The following is a 27,574-nucleotide window of genomic DNA, read 5'->3' on the forward strand; positions in this document are numbered from 1 at the left end:
TGAATTCAAGTGTTTATTTTTACAATATAATCCAATTCTGGTCTTTTACTTTAATCAAATCTGAAAATTTTTGTTTTTCAACTTCATTAAATTTATAAAAAAACATTCTCCCACATTACATTAAAGCATTCTTCATGTTTTATTTCCAGTGCTCCAGTGTTTATTTAACAAATACAATCACTTTAATGTCTTTTAATTACTTCCTTCAAATACATGTTGTCTAAAATCTGTATAGGACACAAAATAGGCTGATCCTGCAGTCACCTGTGCAGACTCTGCTAAACTATTCCAAATTTGGGATAAATTGATGTTTTCTAGAGTATAAAATTAATGTTACAGAATCCTTTCCCACTGAGCCGATCGGGGTCAAGTTCTTCATTAAAATTCTTCTTCTGCCTGTTTGCTGCGGGACTGCTTGAGCTGCTGGAGCCGCTCGATGGTTTCAGAAATCGTACGCTCTCCATGTACCTTATTATCTCTTGTACGGATATTAACGGTGTCACTGGCTTTCTCTTTTTCACCAATAACTAAAACAAAAGACACAAAGCTTTGTTAGGTGGAAGGATTTTTATTGAACATTTGAACAGAAATGATCCTAGGACCCAGAAGCCACCATGTAGCTTCTGATTCTTTAGAATGTTCAAATGAGCTAGCAAGCCATGAAAAGACATGTAGGAATCTTACTTAAATGCATTATTACTCACTGAAAGAAGCCAATCTAAAAAGGCTACATACTGATTCCAACTATATGACATTCCGGAAAAGGCAAAACTATGGAAATAGTAAAAAAAACAAAAACAAAAACAATCAGTGGTTTCCTGTGGTTAGGAAGAGTGTTTTGTATGTGGAGCACAGAGAATTTGGGGGGGCAGTGAAACTGTAACGGTGGACAAATGTCATTATATATTTGTCCAAATCCACAGAATGTACAAAACCAACCACTGATGTAAATTGATGTAAACTGCAGACTTTGGAAGAAGTATACCAGTTTGGTGCGGGATATTGGTAGTGAGGGCGGCTGTGTCGGTTTTGGGCAAGAGGTATACATGATAACTTTGTCCTTTCCGCTCAATTCTGCTACAAACTTAAAGTGCTCTAAAAAATAAAATCTATTTAAAAACAAAACAAGGTTGCCTGGGTGGCTCAGTTGGTTGAGCGACTGCCTTCGGCTCAGGTCATGATCCTGGAGTCCCTGGATCGAGTCCCGCATCGGGCTTCGTGCTTGGCAGGGAGTTTGCTTCTCCCTCTGACCCTCCCCTCTCTCATGTGCTCTCTCTCATTCTCTCTCTCTCTCTCAAATAAATAAATAAAATCTTAAAAAAATAAAAACTAAAAACAAAACAAAACAAAATAAAATAAAAATAAAATGTTCATCAGGTGACCATGTATAGTTGGGCGACCAATTTAAAAATCTTTTCATTTAAAAAAATCTATCATTTCATAATGCTTCAAGCCACTGTACTTACTGAGTCACTTAATCCAGCCAACTTAATAAAAACTTACCATATGAAGGAATAGGAGATAAAGGAAAGAAGATTTTTATTTTATTTTATTTTTTTAATGTTTTTTTATTTATTTATTTATTCATGAGAGTCAGAGAGAGAGAGAGAGGCAGAGGCAGAGAGAGAAGCAGGCTCCCCGCCTAGCAGGGAGCCCGATGCGGGATTCGATCCCAGGACCCCGGGATCATGACCTGAGCCGAAGGCAGACGCTTAACCATCTGAGCCACCCAGGCGCCCAGGAAAGAAGATTTTTAAACAAACCTTTACCGTTATTCTTTTTCACACCAGAATTTCCCTTTGTTACAACAAATGAACAAACTTCATAGTGCAAGAATCTGGATTAGAGGGAACTAAACTAACGAACACAATTCTCATAAGTCTCAAGACGTCAGTGTTTTCCTAAGGTTTGGCAGGTTTTCTTTGGTAAGTTTCCTTTCTTACCTAGGATGAAGTTATATTGTGCTAACTGTGCATTTCTGATCTTCTTATTTAACGTACAGCCCGGATCCAGATCAATGTCCACCATGAATTTAGCATCATGGAATTGTTGCCATACCTATTTAAACAGATACAGAATTCTTCAGATCTAAAATAAGAATTATATTTTGATCTTAAATGATTTTATTTAACATGATTTGAATAGTTATGCAATTATTAAAAAAGAAATGCTAGTAGGTATATTGAAGAATATGTTATTAATCTGTGACTTGGGACTACATTTTCAAAAATTAAAATGACATATTTTGCTTTTGAGAGGTAAATGTTTTAGAAAATCCTTAAAAATCAGAATTCAGGCAATCAGATAAATTTAATCAGTTCTTTACAAAAGAAAAAAATCCTTTTGCAAACATATCTTATGGTCACTAAATAGTTGCCAAGGAACAAATTGCTTATCAGTCTCCACATTAATACATAATGATGGATGTCCAATCTAACACAGAATGTAGTATTTCTGATCCCTCAAATAGGCAGCAAGCTGGTAACAGGAATTCAGTTGTTGCTGTCATTTGTGTGTGCAACATTTTAATATGAAATGTTGACAGCACAAACAATAGGCCCAAACCATCTTAATAGCTTTTTGTGTTTCTAGAGAATGGAATACAGTCATATAAAATTGTCTTTTAACACTAATTATTTCTTTAATAATAACTTTGTGTATATGACCTAAGCTAAACAGTACTCTGTAAGAAAAAAAATAGAACTCTACAAGAATAATTTATGTAAAATAAAAGAAAATATCAAGTTTGAGAAATACTAAAAGGTAGTTTTTTTCTTTCTGAACAGGTATTTTTTGATTAAAAAAAAAGCATTTTTTTAAGAGAGTGTGCAAGCGGAGGTGGGGGTTGGAGGGGCAGAGGGAGAGGGAGAGAGAGAATCTTAAACAGACACGGGGCTTGATCTCATGAACCTGAGCCAAAATCAAGAGTCAGACGCTTAACCGACTGAGCGACCCAGGTGCCCCAAAAAGAAACCTTCTTAAATGAAGGAGCCAAAGATCAAACTGTAATTTCTTGAAATAAACTTCTAGGAATCTAAAGTTGGCAATCTACATTAGAGATTATTATTCCATGCCTTTTTTTCTCCCCTCAAAAATACCATCTCCACTTTACCATCTTAAGTTTTTGTATATTAAATAGTAAACAATGTTTTCAATATTTTTCCTTTCCAAAAAAAAGGCAACACTACATTAAATTTTATTAATTTTAAGTTAAACTAGATTAAAATTTCCATCTACCTGACAACCAATTACCACTAACAGGACAAAAAGATCTGAATAAACCATTTTTATTTCACTAATAGGCTGTCTACGTGATCATTAACCAATAGGGATTTTTGTTAAGTACGCAAATTTTAGAAGGGTTCTTGCACGGTTTATTACGGGTGCCAGGATAAGACTATACTTTCAACTGTAAGCTATTTTAAAGAATAAAGCATAGTGTTTTAGTTTCTTCACACGGGCCCTTGTGTGCATGTGAGTTGCACTACTCGGGAACTGGTGAAGTGGATAATCACAGGCTGTTTAGCACCCCGGTCTCTAGTCATTAAGTATCAGTAGTAGTGCTCCCCGATGCGTCCATTCAATAGAACCAAAAACCCCATGCCTGCATAACTCCAGATACAACCCCCACCACCGACGGAACGGGGGTAAGTCAGTATTGTCACAGTTGAGAACTGAGTTATTTAATTACAGACCTTTCTCCTACCATGTGAGCTTTCATAGTGCAAATAAGAGAAAGTACAATCAATTAAGCACGGGACATAACTGATTTTTATCATTTATAACTAAAACTATTGTGCGCAGTAACAGAAATATAGTACGTCTGAATGGTTTGCTTTTCAGGTGGTCTAATGTTCATGAATTTTTTTTAAAGACAGTTAAGACCTGAGTGCAATTTATTCTGATGATCTAGAAACATGATGGTTTTGACATTATGATATTGTTCCCTGATATTTAAATCTGTTTTAACTAGCCAATTTATTACTTTTAGCTTGCAATTACGAAACAATGATTATTTATAACACGACTTTTAACGATTTGAAATTCCTTAGTATGGAACTGTCCCTCTAACAGAACAGACTGTTCTAGTCTTTAGGGTGTGAAGCATGAATGGCTATTTACAAATCTGTTAGTAAGGTAGTTTTTTAATGGGTAGGGCAAAACATGGGACTGGCACACCATTAAGGTAAAAGAAAATCTGCAAATAACTGAAGAAATTTACATTACAAACATGAAGCAAAATTATTCTTTGATCAAAGAGCAGCTTAAATTGCATTATGCATCTGAAATTACGTATCGTACTGGGGCATTATTTCCTCATACAAACACTAAAATATACAAGTGTATTTAAAACACTATTCAACTTATGTCTTCTGATCATGAAACATGTAGGAAGTATCAAAGAGGTAATGTAATCTGTTCAGAAATAGGAACATTTCTCTATACCACAAGTGGCTTGATCTACCAAGGATATGTACATCTTATGAGATATAAAAAGCCAAGTGGCAGACAGTAAATTGAAGAAAAGTTGTATTTAAGGATTACCTTTTGGGCATATTCATCACATGTTGGTCCCACTGGAACTACCATTACCTGGCGAGGAGACAGCCAGAAGGGCCTTTAGAAGAAATTAAAAATTTTTAATGTGGATTGGGGTCCTTTCCTAAAAAACGATGGCACATTTCTTAAGCCTGCTTTTCAGTATCTTCCTATAATATGTAAGGGCCACTTTATCTATTTTTTTTATTTTTTTAAAGATTTTTATTTATTTATTTAACAGAGATCGAGAGCACAATTAGGCAGAGCGGCAGGCAGAGGGAGGGGGAGAAGCAGGCTCTCCGCTGAGCAGGGAGCCCAATGTGGGGCTCAATCCCAGGACCCTGGGATCACGACCTGAGCCGAAGGCAGCCGCTTAACTGACTGAGCCACTCAGGTGCTCCAAGGGCCACTTTAAAAAACTCTCCCCTGCCCCTTATATCCAATAAAGACTAAAGGGAGGAGATTCAGGAGCAGAGAGGGCAACTTAAATCAGGAAAATCCGTAACTAAGGTTTGATTTACTAGGCAGATGGCAAAGCACATTGAGGGCAGGGACTATGCCTTGCACCTCAACATATCAGGAAACAGAACATCACGCACCAGCTGCCAGAGGGGCTAAGAAAGAATTGCATTTAGTGATTCACTGTTCAACATTCTCTTATTAATTATTCTTCATGGGGGACATGGACCAGACCATGCCTTCAGTTATTCAAGATCCATTTTGCGGGATTTAGCAAATTATAAATGATAATAACTGGTGACAGTATTTGATAAAAATGAGTGTTTTCACTTTTTTTTTGAAAGGCAGACTGCCACCTATAGCGCCTTGTTAGATAATGTCTGGAGTCTTGCAAGCCTGACTACCCTAAGTTCTCCTATGTTTTCACTTCTTATTAAAAACTGACCATTTGTAACTCTACCTGTGGAGTATTTCAGGTGTCAAATCCTCCCTATGCTGCAGACATTAGGACTAGTGTTTCTCTTAATCAGTCCTCTAGTTTCAGTTGTTTTATTACAGCAGGGAAAAGGCACTAAATTCTGCCCGAACTGGCTGTTTCCCACCTATTACAGGTTTGACAGAACAATCAGCTGAGGATCGCCCTAGTCTCTAGAAACCACGTAGAGAGTGTTTTCCATATTTGATTTGATTTTGTGAAACAGAACTGAAAAGAGATGATCTCATTTCACTGACAAGTATGAGAAACTCCCTTTAATGACCGAACTAACCAAATTAGAAATAAAATTGAAATGACTACAATATATAAGGTAAAACACATTAACATTTTACAAAAGTTTTGTATCAATACAATTAATATGGCAGACTCTACAAAATGGGTGTTTTATAACCTTGTGTGGCTTTCAACTGCCTTTACAAATTGTGGGCCCAGACAAAACTGCTTAAAAATAAAAAGGAAGTTATGTGCTCATATCCTGCCAGCAAAAGCATAATCTTGTAGAAACAAGACAAAAAATGTTGATCAGTCTGGAGTCTGTACTTTCAATTAAAAAGTAATTGGCGAAAGATTTATACGATCTGAAGAGAAACCAGAGTATAAATCATGGAACACTACATCAAAAACTAATGATGTAATGTATGGTGATTAACGTAACATAATAAAATAAAATAAAATAAAGAACCCCTGAAGTAAGATCAATTAAAAAAAAAAAGTAATTGGCTTCTAAGGGATGTCAAAATACTTGCTTATTATGATCAGCAATACTCAACAAAGTAAGCCCAAAGCGTACTCTTGTTTACTCAGACAGAAACATCAAAACCATGTTAATCCCAAAGCAACAAATGTGCTTAGCGTATAATAACTCCCAATTAGAAAGTATTATATATAATTCAAACAAATCAAATTCTGAAATAAAAATACTACTAATAATTATTCTTAAAGCAAAAATTTGGGTTTAGATTATGATTCCTTAGAACACCTGTCATTAATTAGAAGTGACAATCAGATCATTCTCCTTTTCTACTGCATAACTAAACTGGACAGCAGACATTTCTTTTAGTCAATTTACACTGTCTAGACAAAAACAATGACAAAAATTACCATTTGCCGCCAAAGTTTTCAGTGAGGATAGCAATCATTCTTTCCACTGACCCCAAGATGGCTCTATGGACAATCACTGGCCTTTTCTTATCATCACCATCATGGCTACATAGGAAAAAAAAGTATGGTTTTACTTTACATATTCCTTTATATCCCCCTAAAGGCGAGTACTCAGAGCAGACTCCAGAAACTCACCTTACAAAAGTGAGATTAAATCTGATGGGCAACTGAAAATCCAACTGGATTGTTGCACACTGGTGGTACCGACCAATTGCATCTTTAATCTGTATATCAATCTAAGAAGTAAAGACGTAAAGACTAGGTTATTTTAAGATGCTGTCTATATTTAAAGCTCAACTCAGTAGTTATAACAAGACTGGCTTTCTTTCTAACTTAAAGTATGTCTTCTTCACCCCAAAATAAAAATCACATTACTCCAATATACTTTCATACTGACCTTTGGACCATAAAAAGCTCCATCTCCAGGATTTAACTCCCACTTCTCACCAAATTCATTCAGACTGTTTTCAAGTTGCTAAGGATAAAGCAAGATGATCTTTATTCTTGTTCATCTGCAACTTCCCTTCTTCCAGCCTGATCTAAGACTAAAACTACAGTAATTACTTTCTTGGGTCCCTATTTTCTCTGTTAGAATTCTGTCCACCTAAACATACTCACATACAAATCCCCTTTTCTGAGAAATAACTGAAATTCATCAGTGTATAGGTTTAAGAGGCACAGCACGATGGTTTGATTTATACTGTAAAATGATTACCGGTTAGATTCAGCGAACATCCATTTTTCACACAGACACAATAAAAAGAAAAGAGAGGGGGCGCCTGGGTGGCTCAGTTGGTTAAGCCACTGCCTTCGGCTCAGGTCATGATCCTGGAGTCCTGGGATCGAGTCCCGCATCGGGCTCCCTGCTCGGTGGGGAGTCTGCTTCTCCCTCTGACCCTCCCCCCTCTCATGTGCTTTCTCTCTCTCAAATAAATAAATAAAATCTTAAAAAAATAAATAAATAAATAAAAAATAAAAAAGAAATTAAAAAAAAAAGAAAAGAGAGAAGAAAAAAAGAAGAACATGTTCTCCCTGTGATGAGAACTCCCAGGATTTACTCTCTGACCAATCTTCCTGTGTATCACACAGCAGTGTCTGCTAAAGTCATCACGATGCCTATCACATCCCTGGTATCTGCTGTTCTCATGACTGAAAGTTTTTATCTTTGGACCACCTTTCTCCAATTCCCCCCTTTTATAAGTTACAGCTTGATGACTGAAAAAATACTCAACCATTTGTAATATGAAATCATACATAAAAAAACTAGCTTGCTCAAACCTAGGAACCATTTCAATTTTCTCTTGCTTTTAGCCATTTAAAGAGCCTTGTTTCTTAGAACAAGTTCATTTCAGTCAAATAGTACTCAAGCATGCTGAAAAACAAAACTTACTTTCTCAGCTTGATTCCATACTTCAATATCTCCAAGGAATTTTTCTGGGCGAGTAGACAGGTTCAGTTTAAAAGAAAATCCAAATATGCTATATACTGTATGTAGAAAATCCAAACAACCTTTTATTTCATCCTCAATCTTTAAATTAAAAAAAAAAAAAAAGACAGTGGTAACTCTCCTTGACTTTTTTCACAATTCTTTCAAATTATTTTATCCCACAGAATCTCGTAATACCTGCTCTATGGCACAGAATATGTGAGCATCATCCTGTTGGAATCTTCGTACCCGCGTAAGTCCTGTGAGTGCTCCTGACAACTCATTCCTATGAAGCACCCCAAAATCAGCTATCCGCAGAGGCAACTCTCGCCAGGACCTTGGCCGATGATCAAACATAAGGCTGAAGAAAAAAGAAAATTAAAACCCACTGATAATTAATTTCACAAGCATAAAACTACTTTTCTAATATATGAAAGGCTGTCTATACAAGCAACACTTCTCAAATTCTGGACTTCATACCACAATGTAAGCACTTGCATGAATAACATAGCAAATAAATTATAATACAAACATCCACAACTAAGAGAAAATAAAAACTGATTCCCATGGGTCTGGAGTCAAATCCTTGTGCTCAATATTTCCATTAACTTGAGGACTGCCTTTAATGCTCATATTAAAAAAAAAAATCTTGGGGCGCCTGGGTGGCTCAGTTGGTTAGGCGACTGCCTTCGGCTCAAGTCATGATCCTGGAGTCCCTGGATCGAGTCCCACATCGGGCTCCCTGCTCGGCAGGGAGTCTGCTTCTCCCTCTGACCCTCCCCCCTCTCATGCTCTCTCTCTATCTCATTCTCTCTTAAATAAATAAATAAAATCTTAAAAAAAAAAAAAAATCTTAGCTCCATACTAATCATTTAATACACTGGAAACTAAAGACTGTGCCTTCTTGTCACTCCCAAAACTGCTTCAGTTCTGTCTGAAGGTGCTTCAGCAACTTTAGAGAATCTGGGAAAACTAAGAACAAAGCCAGCTGGCCCGCTGACTTACAACCCAGTTCCCTTAGGGAGATTCCCCTCCCCCGTCACCTTCGAGGCCTTGCTGCTAGGAGCTGGAGATACCGAGCCACCGGCAGCCACTGCTCTCCCTAGTATTCCCCTGAAGTCACTCTTCGTCTAACTTTCAAGGATAGAAAGTGAAATAACTGCAAAGCAAGGAAGATCTCCCAAGTATGTCAATTCATTAGCAGGTTTTAAAAGAACATGTTTAAGAAAAAAAAAATTCTAGAGAACTGGCCATGCCCACATTCAGTCTACCTGTTTTATATTCTACCTGTTCGCTGCTATTATCCCACTGCCATTCTTGAATGTCTACATATCTGAGGCTCTAACTCGGCAGGAAAGATGTTATAATATCACAACAAAGTTACAATGAAATATTCTTCTGATTCCATAATTTGTTTTAAACAAAAATTCTTTCAAAGGAGGGAGAGCATACCAGGACCAACTGCAGCATGGGAAAATCTTTAATAGGAACTCAAAGCTACTAAATACCAGTGTCCGGGGCAGTTCATGGGTTTCAGAGCAAATAGCTCCTTCTCCACCTCAAAGGAGAACATGTTCTCACTATAGTGCTGCCAGTGGCCCGATGTCATCCAGAGTCGGCTGTTGTAGATGTTTGGGGTGACCACCTCCTGGAATCCTCGTTTCCTATATTCGCTCTGTTAGAAAACAAACACAATACACATGTAGGAAATAGAGAAGTTCTTATTTCTGGTGGGAGTAAAATTTAAAGAGCAGTTTTATACTAGGATCTAGTGAAATTCAAGATACACATACGTTATAATATAGAAATTCTACTTGGAGGTATATATGAAAGAAGAAACTCCTGCACACACATAAGGAGGGCTATCAAAACAATGCTACTACTGTACAATCACTAATATGAGAAAATTAGAAATCACACCAGTGTCCACCAATAAAGGAATGGGCCTAGTGTGGTAGTTAAAGAACAGAGTAAGTAACAAGTGAAAATAAACAGGATTTTTAAAATATGATTTTTTGAATTATGAAGACTGATACACAATGAGACTTCACGTATGTAAATTTGAACTACACAAACACATAAATAATTTAGGGTACATATGTATGGGGTAGATATAAAATAACATGAATCTATGCTAACTTCAAATACTAGTTTCTTCTAGGAAAGGAGGGAAATGAATCAAAAGGGGTCCTAAAAGGGAGCTTTTTTCTTTACTCTACACATATTACTTTACTTAAATAAAAAAATGTGAAGCAAATATAGCCCAGTGCACATGTGTGGTAAATCAAGGGGTGAGTATGCAGATGGTGGTGGTGTTATTCCCTACAAACCTGAGCCTGAAAGACTTCATATTTTATAAAGAATAAAAAAGCAATGTAAAGACTAACTTGTTTTTTTGAGGAAAATATAAATGGTCAAAGAGCATACAGAGCTCCCACTTTAAGTTCACCAGCTTCTCTGTTGTGTACATACCCATGTATAAGGACAAAGTCATGTATTAAGAGGAAGGAATTTTTTTTTTAAGTAGGCTTCATGCCCAGCATGGAGCCCGATGTGGGGCTTGAACTCATGACCCTGAGGATCAAGACCTGAACTGAGATCAAGTCTGGATGCTTAACGGACAACTACCCAAGTGCTCCAGGAGGAAGGAATTTTTTAAACATTTTATGATAATTCACACTTGCATTTTTATTCCTTTAAATGTTTCTTCTCAAATACAAGATTGTTTTTTTCCTTTTAGTAGACCTTATTTAATATAATCAACTTTTTTCCTAAATTTACAGAAGAAAATAGTGAATATGGTTTACCCTGATGAATTCAATAAGTGTATTATAAATGTATGCTCCCTTCGGCAGGAAAAAGCAACTTCCAGGGCTGAGTTCATGAAAGAAATATAGTTCTTGGTCCTGAGTAAAAAAAAAGCAAAAGAATGTTTATATATGCACGTAACATCAACATAAACTTCAGTGTTCCTGAGTTCAGAATACGACCATGATATCTCATACTTTAATGTATGCCATTCCTGCATCAAAGAAGACGTTGTTAACTTTTCTGGTGTACAATTCAATAGTACAGAATCGCAGCTGATTTATAACTTAGCATTAAGTACGTTCTCTGCCTGTTACATTCCGGAATCCAGTCAAGTTTACCCAAGAATGACCTGGAGCAGGGGTTAGCTCTTTTCAACTATCCACAGTGGGAGCTCTCACAGTTTTAATTCCTCAAAGCTCTGAGATGTGAATATTGTTCCTTTTTTCTTTTTTTTAAAGTAGGAGCAGCAGGAAGGAGACCAGGAAAAGGACAGCGATAATGAAAGAGAAGACACAGATGAAGCTGCCTGACTTTGGGCTTTGGTGAAAGCAGCACATCCTCCTACCTTCTGGCCCACCACTCCCCCACCAAACGCCCAGAATTCTCAGGGAGGGGCCCCACCAACTGTTGGTGCTTCCTTACCACTGCAATTTATTTCAGGCCACCGAGAGAGCAGGGTAGGAGATGGCACAGAGTGAACCCAATTTTAGAAACGTCATGTTTTTATCAAACCTAATTTCCAGTTTAGAAAACACTGAGGGGAACAGGGATAAAGAAAATAACACCATAGTATCAACTGGTGACTTGCTATGTCACCTTGGGCAACAAGAAGATTAATTCTAGGGGAAATTGGTTTCCACATCTTTAAAAGAAGTCCGTGAGACCAGGAATTTCCAAAGTATCTCCCAGCTCTATGAAACCCTGCTATGCTGCTTTTACAGGAAACTAGGTCATCAGTATCTGTTCTTAATAAAAATAGTAGTTAAAATGAGTATTTCGGTGGTACTGAGCACTAGATCCTAGAAAGATAATATAGACAGTAAACAGTAAGTAAGATAACAGTAAGATAATAATAAGTAATTTATGGATTATATAGGATACAGCACAATACAGGAAAGCTACAGCATCTTTTTAAAAGGAAATTCCTAGTACTTAATACAACTAAGTTGCAAATAAAAATAAAGAAAATTCAGCCTAGAAACATTATTATTCTTTTTTAACATACCCTCCCAATTTTCCTGTGATCTCGGTTTTTAGCTTCCTCTTGGAACTTCTCCCATTCTTTCAACATTTTAGGATCTGGGAATGAAATGCCATAAATTCTCTGGAGAGTCTCCATATCTGCTTTGCCTTCCCAGTATGTGGAGGAATTCTGAAAACAAATATTAACCATGAAACAATATTCAAATTTGTTACTATCTCACTTATTTCGAACTAGATGTTATTTCTTATAGTGGTCTATGAGTCAAATTCATAGTAGTCCTTATGACAAGAAAAATGGTGTAAAAGGTGCACACTTACTAAGCATCTCACAGTTGCTCTGAAGCCGAGCTAAGGTACAAAGCTGGCTGTTTGATTCCCTCAAAAATACTTCCCTCTCAACCATCCACTCAAACCACAACTCCACAAACATGAGATGCAAGGGCATCTCCCACAAGAAGATTAAGTAAAAATGGAAAGTAAACCAACAAAAAATATCTTGGAATGACCCAATTTATTCTTATAATTTAAAGTGCATTTGATAATCACCCATAAAATATTTATGAACTGGGAAAAACTGGCAGGACTAGTTTAGTTAAAAAGCACAAATAAAGTAATTATTACTTAAGACAAACAAAGAGCAAAAGCACATACTAATACTAAGTTTCAAAGCTGTTCAAACCATGACTGTGTGAGTTTTGGGAATCCGGTAAAGTTCCATCCCCACGTGCTCTGGTGATGAATTGTCACAGCTTCAGACTTTCAGTTAAAAAAGACTAGTCACTTAAAAAAGACAGTGACTAGCATGAGAAAAAAATCCATCCTTATATTTGCAAGAGAAAAATAGGCAGAAAGATAAACCAAGAGAAGTTTAAACATATACAGATAGATACATTCACATAGTCTTTAAAGTTACATTGCTTACTTTGTGTATTTTCAAAGTCTTAATTTTGCCAGTGTGTCTGACATGAGGACCCCGACAGAGATCTATCAAGGGGCCACACCTAGAGATTAAAAGAAAGGAAGTTTAACAAAGACTTAAAATGACATATATACCAGTTAGTTACATTTAATGACAACTGACATTCTCACCTATAGACTGTGGTAGTTGGAGTATTCACTTTTTCATTCAGTATCCGACATTTGAACTTATTGTACTAAAAACAGGAAAAATTGTTTTGTAAAAAACCCTCCTTTAATTTTTATCTCTAAATACTACAGCTAAAATATAACTCAAAATACATCTTATCGAAGCACTGCAGGAAAATAAGTATGTCAATATTTCATGTTCTAAAAACACTGTTACATTTTTCTAAAGAAAAGAACAGGCTTCAATTTAATACACTAAACCCCAGTGTGACAACTTCAAGTAACATTACAGAGTGACACAGAAGTGGAGGCTGTATGTTACAGCTCAGTTTACCTTAAACATTTCTAGTAAAGTTTCTTTCTTTACTTCCAATCTTTCAAAAGCTTGTTTTTCTTTAATGATTTTCTTACATAAAGCCTCCAAAGAAGAGAAATCATTGCTGGACACACCCCTGAAGGAAAAGGAAGTATAATTAATCTCTTTCCACTCTATTCTACTCACATAGTAGCTTGGAGGAGTATTTCTTTAAAAAAAACGTGAAGAGTTTTAATATAAAAAAATAGACCCTTGCATCATATATTAGAATTTTAAACTAGATATTATTGTTTTTATATTTTATATTTTCAGTGGCTTCTACCTTGGTCATCACGGAGACTTCTCACTAGTGAACCCTCCCTCCACCACCTCTATGACCGGCTTCACTTTATTTCCCAACATACCTTAGGGTTCTACCTCCATCGATCTACAAAAGAGCTCTTATAAGTTACTAGCACTTCCTAAGTTACTACAACACTTCAAGTTTTGATAGTGGAAATACTTGGTAACTATTAAGCAGTAAGCCTGTTATCATTCCTTCCTTACTGAGAACTCTTTAAAAATAATATATGGACTCTGAGTAATTCAGAATTTATTTTTTATTCAGTTACATAACTTACCCTTCTTCAAGGTACATGTCATAATAGAATCCATTTTCTATTGGTGGACCATAACATAAACATCCACCATAGACTCTTTCCATGGCTTCACCCATGATATGAGCACTTGAGTGCCAATATACCTGAAAATGCAAAGAAAAATGGGATGGTCTGAGTTTGGGCATATATGCTGTCAATTAATACGGCTGCCTTGAAAAAGATACATAAAATTTACTCTAAATAAACCAAAGACATGAAAAATCTAAATTTAGAAATGTATAAACTTTGGTGTGATTCTATGCAGAGCCAAAATGATTTAGGAGGGTTTTAATTACTAAGTTGCTTTTGTACCTTAGAGATCGTCTGGTTTAGTTGTTTCCAAACTAATTAAATTCAAATTAGCATCATTAATTACAAGGAATAGATTCTGTTCCCTGAAAACAACTGCCACTCACAAAGTGACTGTCTTCTTGACTGTAATGACCCAGGGTCTTTGGAGACAATGTGCCTATGTCCCACATCCCATGTGCTATGCTGTGGCCCTTACTGAGATGTGGGACATTACTTAATTACATTCTCTTTTTCCTTATTGGCCGCAAACAATTAAGGTGTTGTAACTTGTCCCCACAACTCATTTATAAAACACAAGGACAAACATGGACACTGAAATGTGATGGCAATACAGCTGACCCTTGGACAATGCAGTGGCTAGGGATGCTGACCTTCCATGCAGTCAAAAACTCAGTATAACTCATGACTCTCCAAAAACCTATTAGTAGCCTACTATTGACCAGAAGCCTTACTGATAACAGAGTCAATTGACACATATTTTGTATGATATATGTATTATATACTGTATTCTTATAATAAAGCTAGAAAAAAAAGTTATTAAGAAAATCATGTGGAAAATACATCTACTTTATCAAAAAATACTTACAGATATTTATTTATAGAAAAACAATCTGTGTATTAGTAGACCTCAAACTCATATTGTTCAGGGGTCATCTATACTTGGTAGATGAGTCAGAATATATCCACAACTACATTTTTAAGATTTGTTAAGGTACCAAAATGATTTTTAAAATTTTCATTAAAAACTTAAGGAGTGCAGAATACATCTGAAAACCACTGATACACATACATAAGTAAACTATCATAATAAAACAAAATATTTTATTTCCCTTTATATGGTATACTATCATGGAGAAATAAGAAAACCTTGCCATCAAATGCAGGCTGATTTTTATAGTGCTTTCAAGCAGATTTGCATTTTAAGATGAGGAAAATATGGAAATTAACTGTCCAATAGGGAGAGTAGTTTAAAGAATTGTTCAATTTTATTTGTAAAATCTATATATCTTGCTTAAGTGTTGACTGACAGGGCAGAAGCAATTTTTACTTGCTTTACCAGAACACTTTTCTCACTGAACTATCCAGTAATGAAAATAAATTTATTCATGTTCACTTCTTAAATACACAAGGCAAGCTCTTTTATGCTGCTCCCTAAATGAAAGATAAAATGAAGATTTCAAATATGACAACGAGACACCAATAAACTCTAAACCCACTGACAGTGGGAGCAGAAGACACTGGAAATGTGAACCTTTATCTTGAAATTCAGTGACTACTGTATAAAAACTTACCGCTTGAGCTTCCTCATCCTCAAATTTGAGAAGCTCCAAGGTACAATCTTCCTCCAGAGGACGGTCTACGTCCCAAACAACTTGATTCACTTTAGCAATAACAGTGTTGTCAGCCAGGCCTTGACTTAAAAAATATACACACAAGCATATATATAAACAAAAGAATGTAAAAAAAGAGTCTTTTGTAGTACAACACTTAATCTGAGAACAAGAATAGGAAAATAAACGCTATATATATTCTATATTAACACTACATACATTACTTATAATGTATATTATAGCTTTCTGAAATAAAATGGAAAAAGCAACAAACCCCCAAAATGTACCCAAGTATAACTAGAGGATCCCCAAAATCCAGAACACTATTATTTTACATTCAATGCCTCTTATTTAAGCAGACACAACTGTGATAAACAGTTTTCAGTGGCTTGATTAATCTTTTCACTTCTCCAAATAAAGTTTTCCACAAAGCCAAGCTATTTAGGCTCCAAAAAAGAAAAAGAGGGGTTACTAAGTAACTCTTCTGCTCTCCCTCCTACTTGAAATCTGTAATAGATTTTTTTCTGTGAGGTAATGCTAGCCACAGAATAAATTCTGTAAATGACTAAGATGGTATGATTTTTAATAAGCATATAGGTAAAATAAAGGACTAGTCAATAAAACTGGTTTATAATATGGATTTAAAAAGCCATTTACACACACAGCACAGAGAACACAATATAAACTATCACCAAGCGATTAAGACCACACTATCAGACCACACCAAGTGTACCAGCCACAGGAATTCTGAGGACTGGAAAGCAGCAAAAGTCAGATTAGTCTGGACAGGGTTTGAGGATAAAGTAATGAGGGGCTGAAAGATCAGGGCTGAAAGATCAGAAAAGGAGAGGAGGTGGCATTCCGGATGAGGGAGATGTGTGTTAAGAAAGGTTCAGGGGGGGGCGCCTGGGTGGCTCAGATGGTTAAGCGTCTGCCTTCGGCTCAGGTCATGATCCCGGGGTCCTGGGATCGAGTCCCACATCGGGCTCCCGGCTCAGCGGGGAGCCTGCTTCTCCCTCTGACCCTCTCCCCTCTCATGCTGTTTCTCTCTCGCTGGCTCTCTGAAAAATAAATAAAATCTTTAAAAAAAAAAAAAAAAAAAAAAAAAAAAGAAAGGTTCAGGGGGCGCCTGGGTGGCTCAGTTGGTTAAGCGACTGCCTTCGGCTCGGGTCATGGTCCTGGAGTCCCGGGATCGAGTCCCATATCGGGCTCCTTGCCCGGCGGGGGGTCTGCTTCTCCCTCTGACCCTCCCCCCTCTCATGTGCTCTCTCTCTTTCTCTCTCTCAAATAAATAAATAAATAAATAAATAAATCTTTAAAAAAAAAAAAAAAAGAAAGGTTCAGGAAGAGGAGCCTGGGTGGCTCAGTCCAGCGTCTGCCTTCGGCTCGGGTCATGATTCCAGGGTCCTGGGATCGAGTCCCGCAACGGGCTCCCTGCTCAGTGGGGAGCCGACTTCTCCCTCTCGCACTCCCCCTGCTTGTGTTCCCTCTCTCACTGTCTCTCTCTGTCAAATAAATAAATAAAAAATCTTTAAAAAAAAAACCCCAAACCGAAAGGTTCAGCAAGCTGCATGGCTAGAGAACTGAGTAAGATTAATCAGATTACAGGTCTGAATGTGTAGCTAGAGAAGTAACAGTGTGTGATAGCCTAGACAACTCAACAAAAGCAGACAGCCCTCTATACTTTGAAGGAAAAGTTTACAGTCTTTGTAATGTTAATCTTAAATAAATCTACCACCTGAAGGCTTCAGCTGGCTAGACGTGCAGTGTTGGATGGTTCTCTTCTTACTCTGTATAAGTACAACTAAGTACATACAACCTCCCCCACTTGAGGTTTAGGACAGCACTATAACAAAAGGTAAACCATAAATTCCCATCCCATTTTCAAATTCACTGAATTTCCAACAGATTACATCCAATGTTTTCTTTCCTTCTGAGATCATATAAAGCCAACAAAATGAAAAAAATACACACATTTCATAAGACATACATGGATTTGGCAGAGAGAAATCTATTTTATCATATTGGTGTAAAAGTTTTCAGAAGATTAAAGAATTGGCCAAAAGGTGACTAATATTCTCCATATTCTTTGGGAAGAAAATGGCTTTTATCTCAGGGTCCAAAATAGTGCCTTGTGTTGCTAACAGCAGAGTTACTTTGAAAATGTAGATACGCACAGACCATATGAGATCATTTCGATTTTCCAAAGAAGGGATAAAGTAATTAAACCTTCAGATTTAAAACAAAATAGAACTTCAAAGAAAAACCTTTTGAAGCACATGGAGCACGGCTTCTTTTCTCTTCCCTTCTGTATTCACAACTACCATCCAAACCTTTCAATAGTCTGTTACTCATGCTATAATTTTTCACACAACAGCAAGAATTTATTCTGTATTTTTGTAAAAATGTCTTAAAGCACCCTCACTTGTGGATCAAAGCTTTATGTTAAATTTTGCAGTTCTCAAAAAAAATATTTTCTAATTGGTTATTTGATAAAATTACAATGTAATCTGGAGGACAACATTGTAGAATGTAGAGAAAAAGTTCCTGGACTAATCGGAGCCTGAATTTTAATACCAACACAGCTACAATCTCAATGTGCAACAACGGAGGATTACCTTAATCAAAATGCCCATGAAAGTCACCTCCAAAATGCAAGGTTGAACTTATTCATTTAGAGGTCTATCCAGTTATTTATGATCTCACATGGAAACCTTGATATTACAATTTCCTTCTTACTTCCTCTGGAGTAAGATATAAGTACTTTAGGTAGAATCAATGGTCAAATTAACTGAAACACTCCATTTTCTTTGTAAAAAGTACTAACTAGTGTCCATGACACAATAAAGATTCATGGCTCAAAGGCCAACTGCTTCTACGCTCACCAGCTGCATAGTGGGCTTACTGCTAATCAGCTAGGTTGGTTCCCAAACCTCTGTATGTACTTGTTTTAGGCCTTAGGTTCAACAATATGAAGTTGATGATAATCAACCATTTTTGACAGTCGCCTGATTGCAGGTGGTTCAAATCAACATATAATGAGATAATAAAAATAAATTAGAAATAATTACATATATAGGGTGAAAGATATAGTGAATATGTATTTACGTGTTTTAAATTAAAATGTTTAAGACAGAAGTTGGCAAACTCTTTCTGTAAAGGGCTAAATATTTCAGCCTGGACCATACATGGTCTCTGTCATACCTTAGTTTTCTTTCTTTTTTTTTTCAAACCATTTAAGAACCATGCTTAGCTCTTGGGCCATACAAAAGTAGGCTATGACCACAGTTTGCCAACACCTGGTGTTAGATATGTACATCAATTTATGCTTTCCCATCTTTATCATTTCCTATAAACAACTATTAATCCCAATCATATCAGAGTAAGAAAGCTTGACTCTACTACAAAGTATACATCTAATTCTCAGTTATTTCTCTCAACCCAATACAAGTTTTAAGATCAGACATGGTCCTTTGAATTTATTAAAAATAGTACATTATTTTCACGTGTCCTATATTAGCTTCTTAACGTCCCCATGTGAGATGTTCTACCTTCATTTTTAACTTCAAAACAGACATTTAAGTCAAAATAAGTGAAACACTGTCTACTTGGTTTTGTGATATTTACAATCAAAGTAGAACTAATAATATAAAATCCTTTGTAAAATAAGACCAAAGTGGACTCTCTCAAAAATTAACTTTGAATCTTTTTTTTTCAAAGGAACTTTTTTTAAAGATTTTATTTATTTATTTGACAGAGAGAGAGAGTGCGCAGGCACGCACAAGCAGGGGGAGCAGCAAGCAGAGGGAGAAGCAGCAGGCTCCCTGCTCAAGCCCGACGCAGGGCTCAATCCCAGGACCCTGGGCTCATGACCTAAGCCGAAGGCAGACACTTAACCAACTGAGCCACCCAGGCGCCCCTTAACTTTGAATCTTGAGTATAGAGCTCCACATCATTTTGATTTTTTAAAATCCCAAATAATATAAACATTAAAAATACAAACAGTAACATAAAAATATTATGAAGATAAAACTTGACAATAAAAAAACTTAGTTACAAACAATAGGAGGTCAAGATAGGTGTAGCTTATACCTAATTCCACAAGCAATTTGATATGGTGTAGTTTTCCAGGATTCTGCATTGACCTGTTTACCATCAGGCAGAGTGACTTTAATCAGCTTGCTATCTTTTTCTGCCTTCTCTGCCAGAATGGAATCATGTTCTGCTTTTAGTTTATTATACATCTCAAGACGTGTGTTAATATATTCAGGCCAAGGATTCAACTGCAAGACAACAAATGAGGAAATAAATGATCAGTAAATACTTGCTTTCCTCTTTAGAAAAAAGAAAGAAATAATAAAAACAGACAATACAAAAATTATGATTACTAATGCAACACGGTAAATGGATTGCCCAAATCACTAAGCACTGGCTTAATCATGTCCTAAATTAAGGTAAGAAAAAGAATTAAATGCTGTCTTCTTATAATTTTTACTATAAGCATTTTTTTTTTTTAAAGATTTTATTTATTTATTTGAGAGAGAGAGAGAGAGTGAGCACGAGAGGGGGGAGCGGGAGAGGGAGAAGCAGACTCCCCGCTGAGCAGGGAGCCCGATGCGGGACTCGATCCCGGGACTCCAGGATCATGACCTGAGCTGAAGGCAGTCGCCCAACCAACTGAGCCACCCAGGCGCCCTACTATAAGCATTTTTTAAAAAATAGAAAAATACAAGTAACAACAGACACGTGGGCTGTTAATATCTTAAATGGACAATTATTACCATTTGCTATTTGCATAAGGTGATTTTGTTCCTTTTAAGACATTCTCTGAAGGTCTTTTCTAATCAAATGACACATACAGCTATAAACAATACTAGAAATAAAATGGCTTTTCCATCTTGTTTCAATCTTGTTCAAGGGATGGTCTGTACAGCTGGTCAGACTATATGTTCACTTACAATTCTTAACTAATCAACTATAAATTCATTTGACTTACGGGCTCCCATTCACAGAAAATTCCCTCTGAATTCAAAGAGAAGAAGAATACCTGCACATTGCCCTGAGAAGGGAGGTAAGACAAGTACACAAGTGATGGGAGCAGAGAGGAGGAAGAAAGGTCTTAGACAGCTCACGGTGAACTTTTTTCCAGACAGATCATTTAAGACACATATGGTCACATTTTGTACTTAAAATACTCTAATCAGAAGGGTCCTTTAATTGCACCTTTTGTTTCCTCTTTGCAGGCTAATTCTCAAGCTGTGACGGAATAACACGTACCACTGTACTGAAACCATGAAAAACAGACGAGGAAACATACACAGTTTTCTATTTACTTGCAAATTTTAAAATTCACAATCAACAATTTCCCCCACAATTACAGTGGACTAAATGGACAAAACCTAAGAGAAGTGGTTAGGTAGGGCTGTAAGCAACACTTAGTTCCTGATCACCTACAAAATGACCCTTCAGTAAATGAAAGCACTAGAAATTTACCAACGCAGCATTAGTAAGAGCAGCTCTGTAAAGCCAGTTTATGTGCTACAGGACACTTCTACAAAGCCTGCTCCTTTGTGCTTCTGCATCCTGGTAGTTTTCTAAGGAGTCTCTAATAAAATGCAATGACTAAAGCAAAAACTGAAACATGGTTCACAGCAGTTCAACTTCAAAAATAAAGTGGGAAGACGAGCTTAACTGCCTCCTAAAGCAGAATACCCAGAAATCAGGTTGATTCTGGGCTGACTTTTGAAATACTACCTCCTCTCAGTGTGCGCTGGGGGAACTGTAAGCATTTTCTTTACAATGGAGAGGTCTCAAGGAGATCTATCTGGCTCAAAACCAAACCCTAGTGGCAAGTCCTTGTGGAAACAGTGTGATGGGTCAAGGAATTGGGCCCTCTCTGGTTTCTGTTGCATTCAGTGTAAACTTAAACATCAAGTCTCTACCTCTTAATATCTCACTGAATGAAATGATCAGACAGCTGGCATCCAATCTGGCAACTGAGTAATTACCAATCCCCTTCTTTCCAACTTTTTTCCTCTTTTTTTTCCAAATCTAATCCCAAAGATCATCTTGCAATTGTACTTCAATGTTGTTTTCCTTTTTCAATAATAAATAGCTGCAAATCTTTTTCCACCCTGACTTTCCTAATTCTTCTCCAAGTGTTCCACCTAGTGCCATGTAAACCATTACAATCTCATACAGAGTAAGTGTGAGACAGCTCCTGCCACCTGTCAATCTTTGATAAGAGGGCTCTAAAACATTCACCTCTGCTCGGCCTCCGTCTCCAGATCCTTCTTTGTTCTTCTTCTTGCCTCCTTCCTTTCGCTTCTCCTCCCCAGCACCTACCTATATAAGCAAAGAAGAAATAAGATTTTATATTTTACTCTAATTTGACACCCCTTCATGCTGCACCCAGAAAACTTCTGAGGATTTTTAGCATGTATTTAAAAAAAAGGCGGGGGGGGGAGTAAATCTGATTTTGAAAGACTAAAAGATTTCACCACTGTCAAAGACAAATTAACAACTTGCAATAAGGACAAGTCTTTAAAAAGTAGAGAGGAGTAACCTGATAACATTCAAGTCCTCTGATTTCGTTTACTTTGCTTGTCCTGTGATTCTCACTTCAGGTTTGCCTGGACATATACTCAGTATATGGCCACAAAAAAGCATGCAATTTATTCAGTAATAGTATTTGCAGAAAAAAAAAAATCTAATGTTTTAGATGTGCAAACTTAATCTCTGCAGGGAAACTGAGGCACACACGTGAGAAACTCCCAGAGAAGGAAAGAACACAGCTGCAGCACTATGGTTAGATGTTAAGTAAGTTAGGACAACTGACTTTAAAGGATGAAGATTTCAACAGGCTGGGTTTTGAGAATGGAGGAAATAAATTGTTGGAAATGTTGAGACAGAGAATGAGAAAAAAATGGGAGAGAATGACAAAACCAGGCTGACAAAAACAGATTGTTTTAGGAAATCATGTCAGTTAAGACAGACTAGGGCTTAGACAGAAGCAAACACTAAAGGTTATGGGGTTACCATAAAGAATGTGGACTTTAATTAGAAGTACATGAAGGCATAGAAAGTTTTAAAGCAGTAAGTCCTGTGCAAAAAGGCAACCAGTGTAGAGTTGGTCTATACTGGTGGTTGTCAACCAGAAGAAATTTTGCCCCCTAGCGGATACCTGGCAATGTCTGCTGATACTGGTTGTCACAACTGCGGGGGGGGGGTGCAACTGGCATCCAGTGGCTAGAGACCAGGGATGTTATTAAACATCCCACAATGCACAGGTCAGCCTTCCCAAACAGAGAATTATCCAGTTCACAAGGTCAAGAATCCCTGAAATTCATTATGGGATACTGTGAAGAGTATCTTCACAGAAATGAATTCTTTACTTCACTGCTCAGACAGAAACATTCTAAAGCAAATTGCACTACAAAAAGTTTTACAATGTACAAAGTTCCCCACAAACAATCGCATCTATTTCTTGGCAACCCTGTGAGATTGACATTATTATCATTCCCATTTTACACATATAATTAAATGGGAAAAAACTAGATGATTTTTCTAGGTTCACACATTAAGTCACAGGAAAGATACCCAATCAGGTGCTGACAGTGGTTCACCCTAAAGAGGGAAGTGATGATCAGCAGTGAAGGAGTTTTGAGGGTAGAACTGAGAATAAGAAGGGGGGACTTTATTATAGTTTTCTATGTTTGTGGTCTTTTTTTTTCCTAGCAGTTTTATTGAGACATTATCCTACACCATACAATTCACCCATATAAAGTACACAATTCAGTGGTTTTTAATGTATTCATTCAACCATCACCAAGATCAATTTTAAAACATTTTCATCACCCCAAAAGGAAACACTGTATCCATTAGCAGTCACTCCATTTTCTCTTCTCCCCAGCCCCTGGCAACCACTAATCTACTGTTTCTATATATTTGCCTATTCCAGGCACTTCATATAAATGGAAGCATACAATATGTGGTCTTTTGTGACTGGTTTCTTTCACTTAGCATGATTTCAAGATCATTCATGTTACATATATCAGTACTTCATTCTTTTTTTTATTGCCAAATAATATTCCATTATTTATCCACTTAACAGTCGGACATTTTGAAATGTATTACTTGTATAACTTAAAAATTAAACTAAATTAAAAAATATATGACTTCCAATTTCAAGCTGAGCTAAAACTTTTCCCACTCTGGGATTCTGGATTTCACAAACTTCTCAGGTTCATTTATAGTCAATAGATAAATAATTAACATAATTCAAGCCTATTCTAATCAATAAAGCACTAACCAACAGGGTTACAAGATTCTCTATATGCCTTTGCTCTACTGTAGAAATGATGCAACTAGTCAAGTATCTCTGGTAAGAGGGATGAAATTTAATTGCAGATGTGTGCAGGTTTACAATGGAAAAAGAATGAGACACTTCTACTTTTCGGAGTGTATGTTTTTGGCTTTGGTCATATGGATATCTGCCCAATGAACAGGAGTAGTGGAAAAGAAGGTGAAAATTAACAGAAAGGTTTTCTGTGTTCTAAATGCCTCTTTTTTTATAAATGAGAATACGGGCCCAAGGAGGGTAAAGTATTTTGCCTATCTGTATACAGCTAGTAAGTAGTAAAGCCAGGACATTGAAACAGGTTTCTCTAGAACCCTGAGCTCCATCCCATCTTTACTACAACAATTAGGAAGATGTTGGGCAACTGTTCTCTATTTCCAACAAAAACAGAACAAAAATATGTGAATTTATGCATCGTGTATCTATGTATAAGCAATCTAAAATTTCAATCCAAAAGTTGGAACACAGTTGGGACTGTGAAGGGAAGCTACAGAATTACCTTCCTCAGGGATATTTAGGAGTTGAAGGAAAAGTACCTACAGAGTGTAGTGTAATTAAATTCAACCCCAGGGACTGGGACAGCTGGTCTAGTACTGAAGTCCAATAGTTTGATGTAGTATCTGTCCCTGACTCATTTCTAGGCAGGGGACAGGAGGCAGGACAGCACCAGAGCTATGAGTACTGTTACAGAATATTGGGTTTGAGCAAGGTACTTACTTATTCTTTGCCTATTTCCTCATCTGTATAATGAGGATAATAACAGAACCTTCTTCATAGTTATATAAGGATTGAAAACGTTGAGTTAATGCATGTAATGTATAATATAGTACCAGATCCACAGTTAGCATTCGATAAATATTAGGTATTGCAAATTATTACAGAAGAGAAAATCATGTATTTGTTAGCTCTACATAACCTTCAATTAAGAATGGCATAACATAATATTTGTGGACATGGAAAGTTGTTGACTACAGACTATTAAGCAAAAAAAGTAAACAAGTTACAAAACAATAGAGATACCATATTTAAGTGAAAAAATATAAACAGAGAAAACTCTATGAATAGGCACCATTTATCACCTTAAATTTGATTTATACGGTTTAGAATGTGCACATATGAATTTTCCCCATTCTATTCCTGAGTTAGAGGACATCTTCATTTTACTGGGAAAATTGTGGCTTCTATGTGATTTATCTTTTCAGAGAGTTAGAGTTGAGGCTGCTTTAGCTTAAGACATCACCACTCCTCACTTGGGACTACTGCAACAGCATCCTGCTTATGGCCTCACCTCTTTCCAACATACCTTCCATCCCAATGACAGAATGATCTTTAAAAACTACAATCCACATCTATCATTTTCCTGCTTAAGAACTTTCTCCTGTAGATCACAATTTCAAGTATCTCCTGAAATCCTTCTAAGAGCTCTAGCTCCCCCCTCTTCAGGCTGATCCCTTGCAAGCAACCTCACAGACACTTTGGGTGTGCCTTTTCACTGCCCTTGCTACCTTTACCTGTGGAAGCACTGCCCTGCCTGGTTTACCTGGTGAACTTAGACTCTTACTTCCTAACTGAACTCAAAGGAGCCCTGCCCAAGCAGGGTTAGGCACTCCCTCTTTCTGCATTCCCATAGGGTTGATCACACTGCACAATGACTATCTTCCTGCCTCACACACCAGGCTGTAAAGTCCTAGACGTCAGGCACTAGGTCCTTTTCATCTGCCTAGCTTCATCTTCTAGCAGTGCCTGGCAAAATGAATACCTGACATTTGCTGACCATAAAAAAAAAAAAAAATTCTCATTCTGGTGGTGTGAAAGTGACCTGGGAGTTGTTCCTAAGGAATGGATGACACCAAAGGGAAAGTTCAAAGATGAAATGATCAGCAGGTGTGAATGTGGTAAGGCATGTCTACAGCACCAGGCAGGGGAAGTGTGTAACCTCTCTAAGGTCTGTCAACTGGGGTCACCCGGTCTCTACCACTTACTTATTATAAACCACCCAAACTTGGGTAAGTTGGGTCAGATCTCGGGGATTCCCTTTTCCCTCCCTTAAACTGAAGCTCTTTACCTCTACAAGGTTTTAGGATTAAATGAGGTTCTGCAATGTTCTTCCCGCCTAAAGTGAGTAAAAAACATTACTCTGGGAGTCCCGAGTCCTAGATTCTAATTCTGTCTCGGCTTCCAATTAGATGTCTGGCTCTAAGCTAGTCCCTCTCTCAGGGTCTCAGTTTCTTCATGTGCTAAAAGAGGATGGACCTAGAGATGACCTGCAAGGCCCCGCCCTACTTTATAAATGGACAGTTTCTGCCCAAAAGAGGCTCTGGCTCGTCCAGGAGCTCCATCGCCCCCCTCGGGTCCCACACGGGCCGGGCCGCTTCCTTCTTCCTGCCCGGTTGGGCACCGTGGACACCACGCAGAGCCCCAGCCTGCCTCCGGGACCCACTCAGTTCGCTCACCGACTTCTCCTCGTCTCCCATCTTCCCTGAAGGGCTCCTGTCCTTCTTCTCCGACATCAACAAACCACGAAGGAAAGACGGAACCCAAAAGCGACGCTCTGGAAGAGAGGGGAGCCGAAGCCAGTCAAAAGCGGGCTGGGGCCCCGGGAACACTGCGCTTGCGCCACGTGGCCCGGAAAGGACCAGCTGATGCAATCGGAAAGCGCCCAAGCCCCGCCTCCCAATCCGTTGGGAGAACGGGCAGCCAATCGACAACTGGGGAAGGCGGGTCCTTCCGTCTCTAAACCAATGGAAAAACTTGGTTTTTCCTTCGGAAAACAGAGTGCGGCGGCCTGGGAAAGGGATCCGCGGGCGCTAAACCTGTACTCCCTGCGGGTGCAGGATTTAACCCCTCCGAGAGCCTAGAAGTCCTCAATGCGCGTGCACCTTTTTTTCACGCTTACTCGCCTATTAGTCAAGGACCTTTCCAGCCACCATAGCGAGTGGGAGGGGCTGGGTTCAAGCTTCTGGGAGTCTCCAGGGACCCGAATGCTCTCCCTGTCACTGGGACGGATCAGGGTTAGAGCCCAGGGTTTCCTACGGCTTCTGCTCTGCCTGACCTGACGTGACTGCCGAGTTCTGGGGCCTTCCGAGGCTTCTCTGTCTGTAGCGGTGAATGGAGCTCTCCTAATGGCAGTTCAGCCTTCCCGAGACCCAAGCCTTGATGATCCAGGGACGAGCGCCTTTCCTCGGACCTTCCTTAATCTGTGCCTCCGCCAATCTGTAATGCGTCAGAGAGCATTTCCAAAGGGCCCAGGAAAATACGAGACTTTTACTTAAGGAACTAAACACGCTGACTCCGGGGATCTCACGCATAAGCCTCAGTGTTTGGAATCGAATGGGCCTATTTTTATTTATTTTACCAGCCAATTAAAAACAATTACTAACTTGAAACCGGAAGTTCAATGAGCTCATTCACAGTTTATGTAGTTCATCACTAAGTTG

At 37.8% G+C, this 27,574-nt stretch overlaps 1 protein-coding gene across 2 annotated transcripts; it reads right to left on the reverse strand.

The window, feature by feature from the left end:
• TARS1 (threonyl-tRNA synthetase 1) lies at window positions 1-26,790 on the reverse strand. 2 transcript variants are annotated; one of them, XM_045862734.3, is made up of 19 exons: window positions 26,591-26,790; window positions 22,043-22,123; window positions 19,871-20,061; window positions 15,740-15,863; window positions 14,118-14,239; window positions 13,516-13,633; window positions 13,185-13,249; window positions 13,018-13,096; window positions 12,118-12,264; window positions 10,889-10,987; window positions 9,590-9,756; window positions 8,280-8,442; window positions 8,046-8,183; window positions 7,053-7,130; window positions 6,791-6,891; window positions 6,596-6,700; window positions 4,546-4,618; window positions 1,944-2,058; window positions 1-527 (listed from the first exon to the last, which is right to left on the reverse strand). In XM_045862734.3, the coding sequence occupies exons 1-19, from the start codon at window positions 26,645-26,647 to the stop codon at window positions 379-381; spliced, it is 2,172 nt and encodes a 723-aa protein (XP_045718690.1). In that variant the 5' UTR covers window positions 26,648-26,790; the 3' UTR covers window positions 1-378. The 2 variants fall into 2 exon arrangements, with proteins under 2 accessions (XP_045718690.1, XP_045718698.1); XM_045862742.3 differs by lacking the exon at window positions 7,053-7,130 and having other exon boundaries at window positions 26,591-26,760.
• Between the last annotated feature and the right edge of the window lie 784 nt (window positions 26,791-27,574).

Source organism: Mirounga angustirostris, unplaced genomic scaffold (assembly GCF_029215605.1).
Source record: "Mirounga angustirostris isolate CCGP_5_RB_7025 unplaced genomic scaffold, mMirAng1.0.hap1 SCAF_7, whole genome shotgun sequence".
NCBI lineage: Eukaryota > Metazoa > Chordata > Mammalia > Carnivora > Phocidae > Mirounga > Mirounga angustirostris.

What these genes read in the sequence shown, in the direction of transcription:
- TARS1 (XM_045862734.3), bottom strand. Translation starts at nt 26,647, where the DNA reads ATGTCGGAGAAGAAGGACAGGAGCCCTTCAGGGAAGATGGGAGACGAG. An exon ending in GAGACGGAGGCCGAGCAGAG is followed by an intron (nt 20,062 to 22,042) that starts GTGAATGTTTTA and finishes GTTGTCTTGCAG; the next exon opens with TTGAATCCTTGGCCTGAATA. An exon ending in TTTAATCTCACTTTTGTAAG is followed by an intron (nt 6,701 to 6,790) that starts GTGAGTTTCTGG and finishes TTTCCTATGTAG; the next exon opens with CCATGATGGTGATGATAAGA.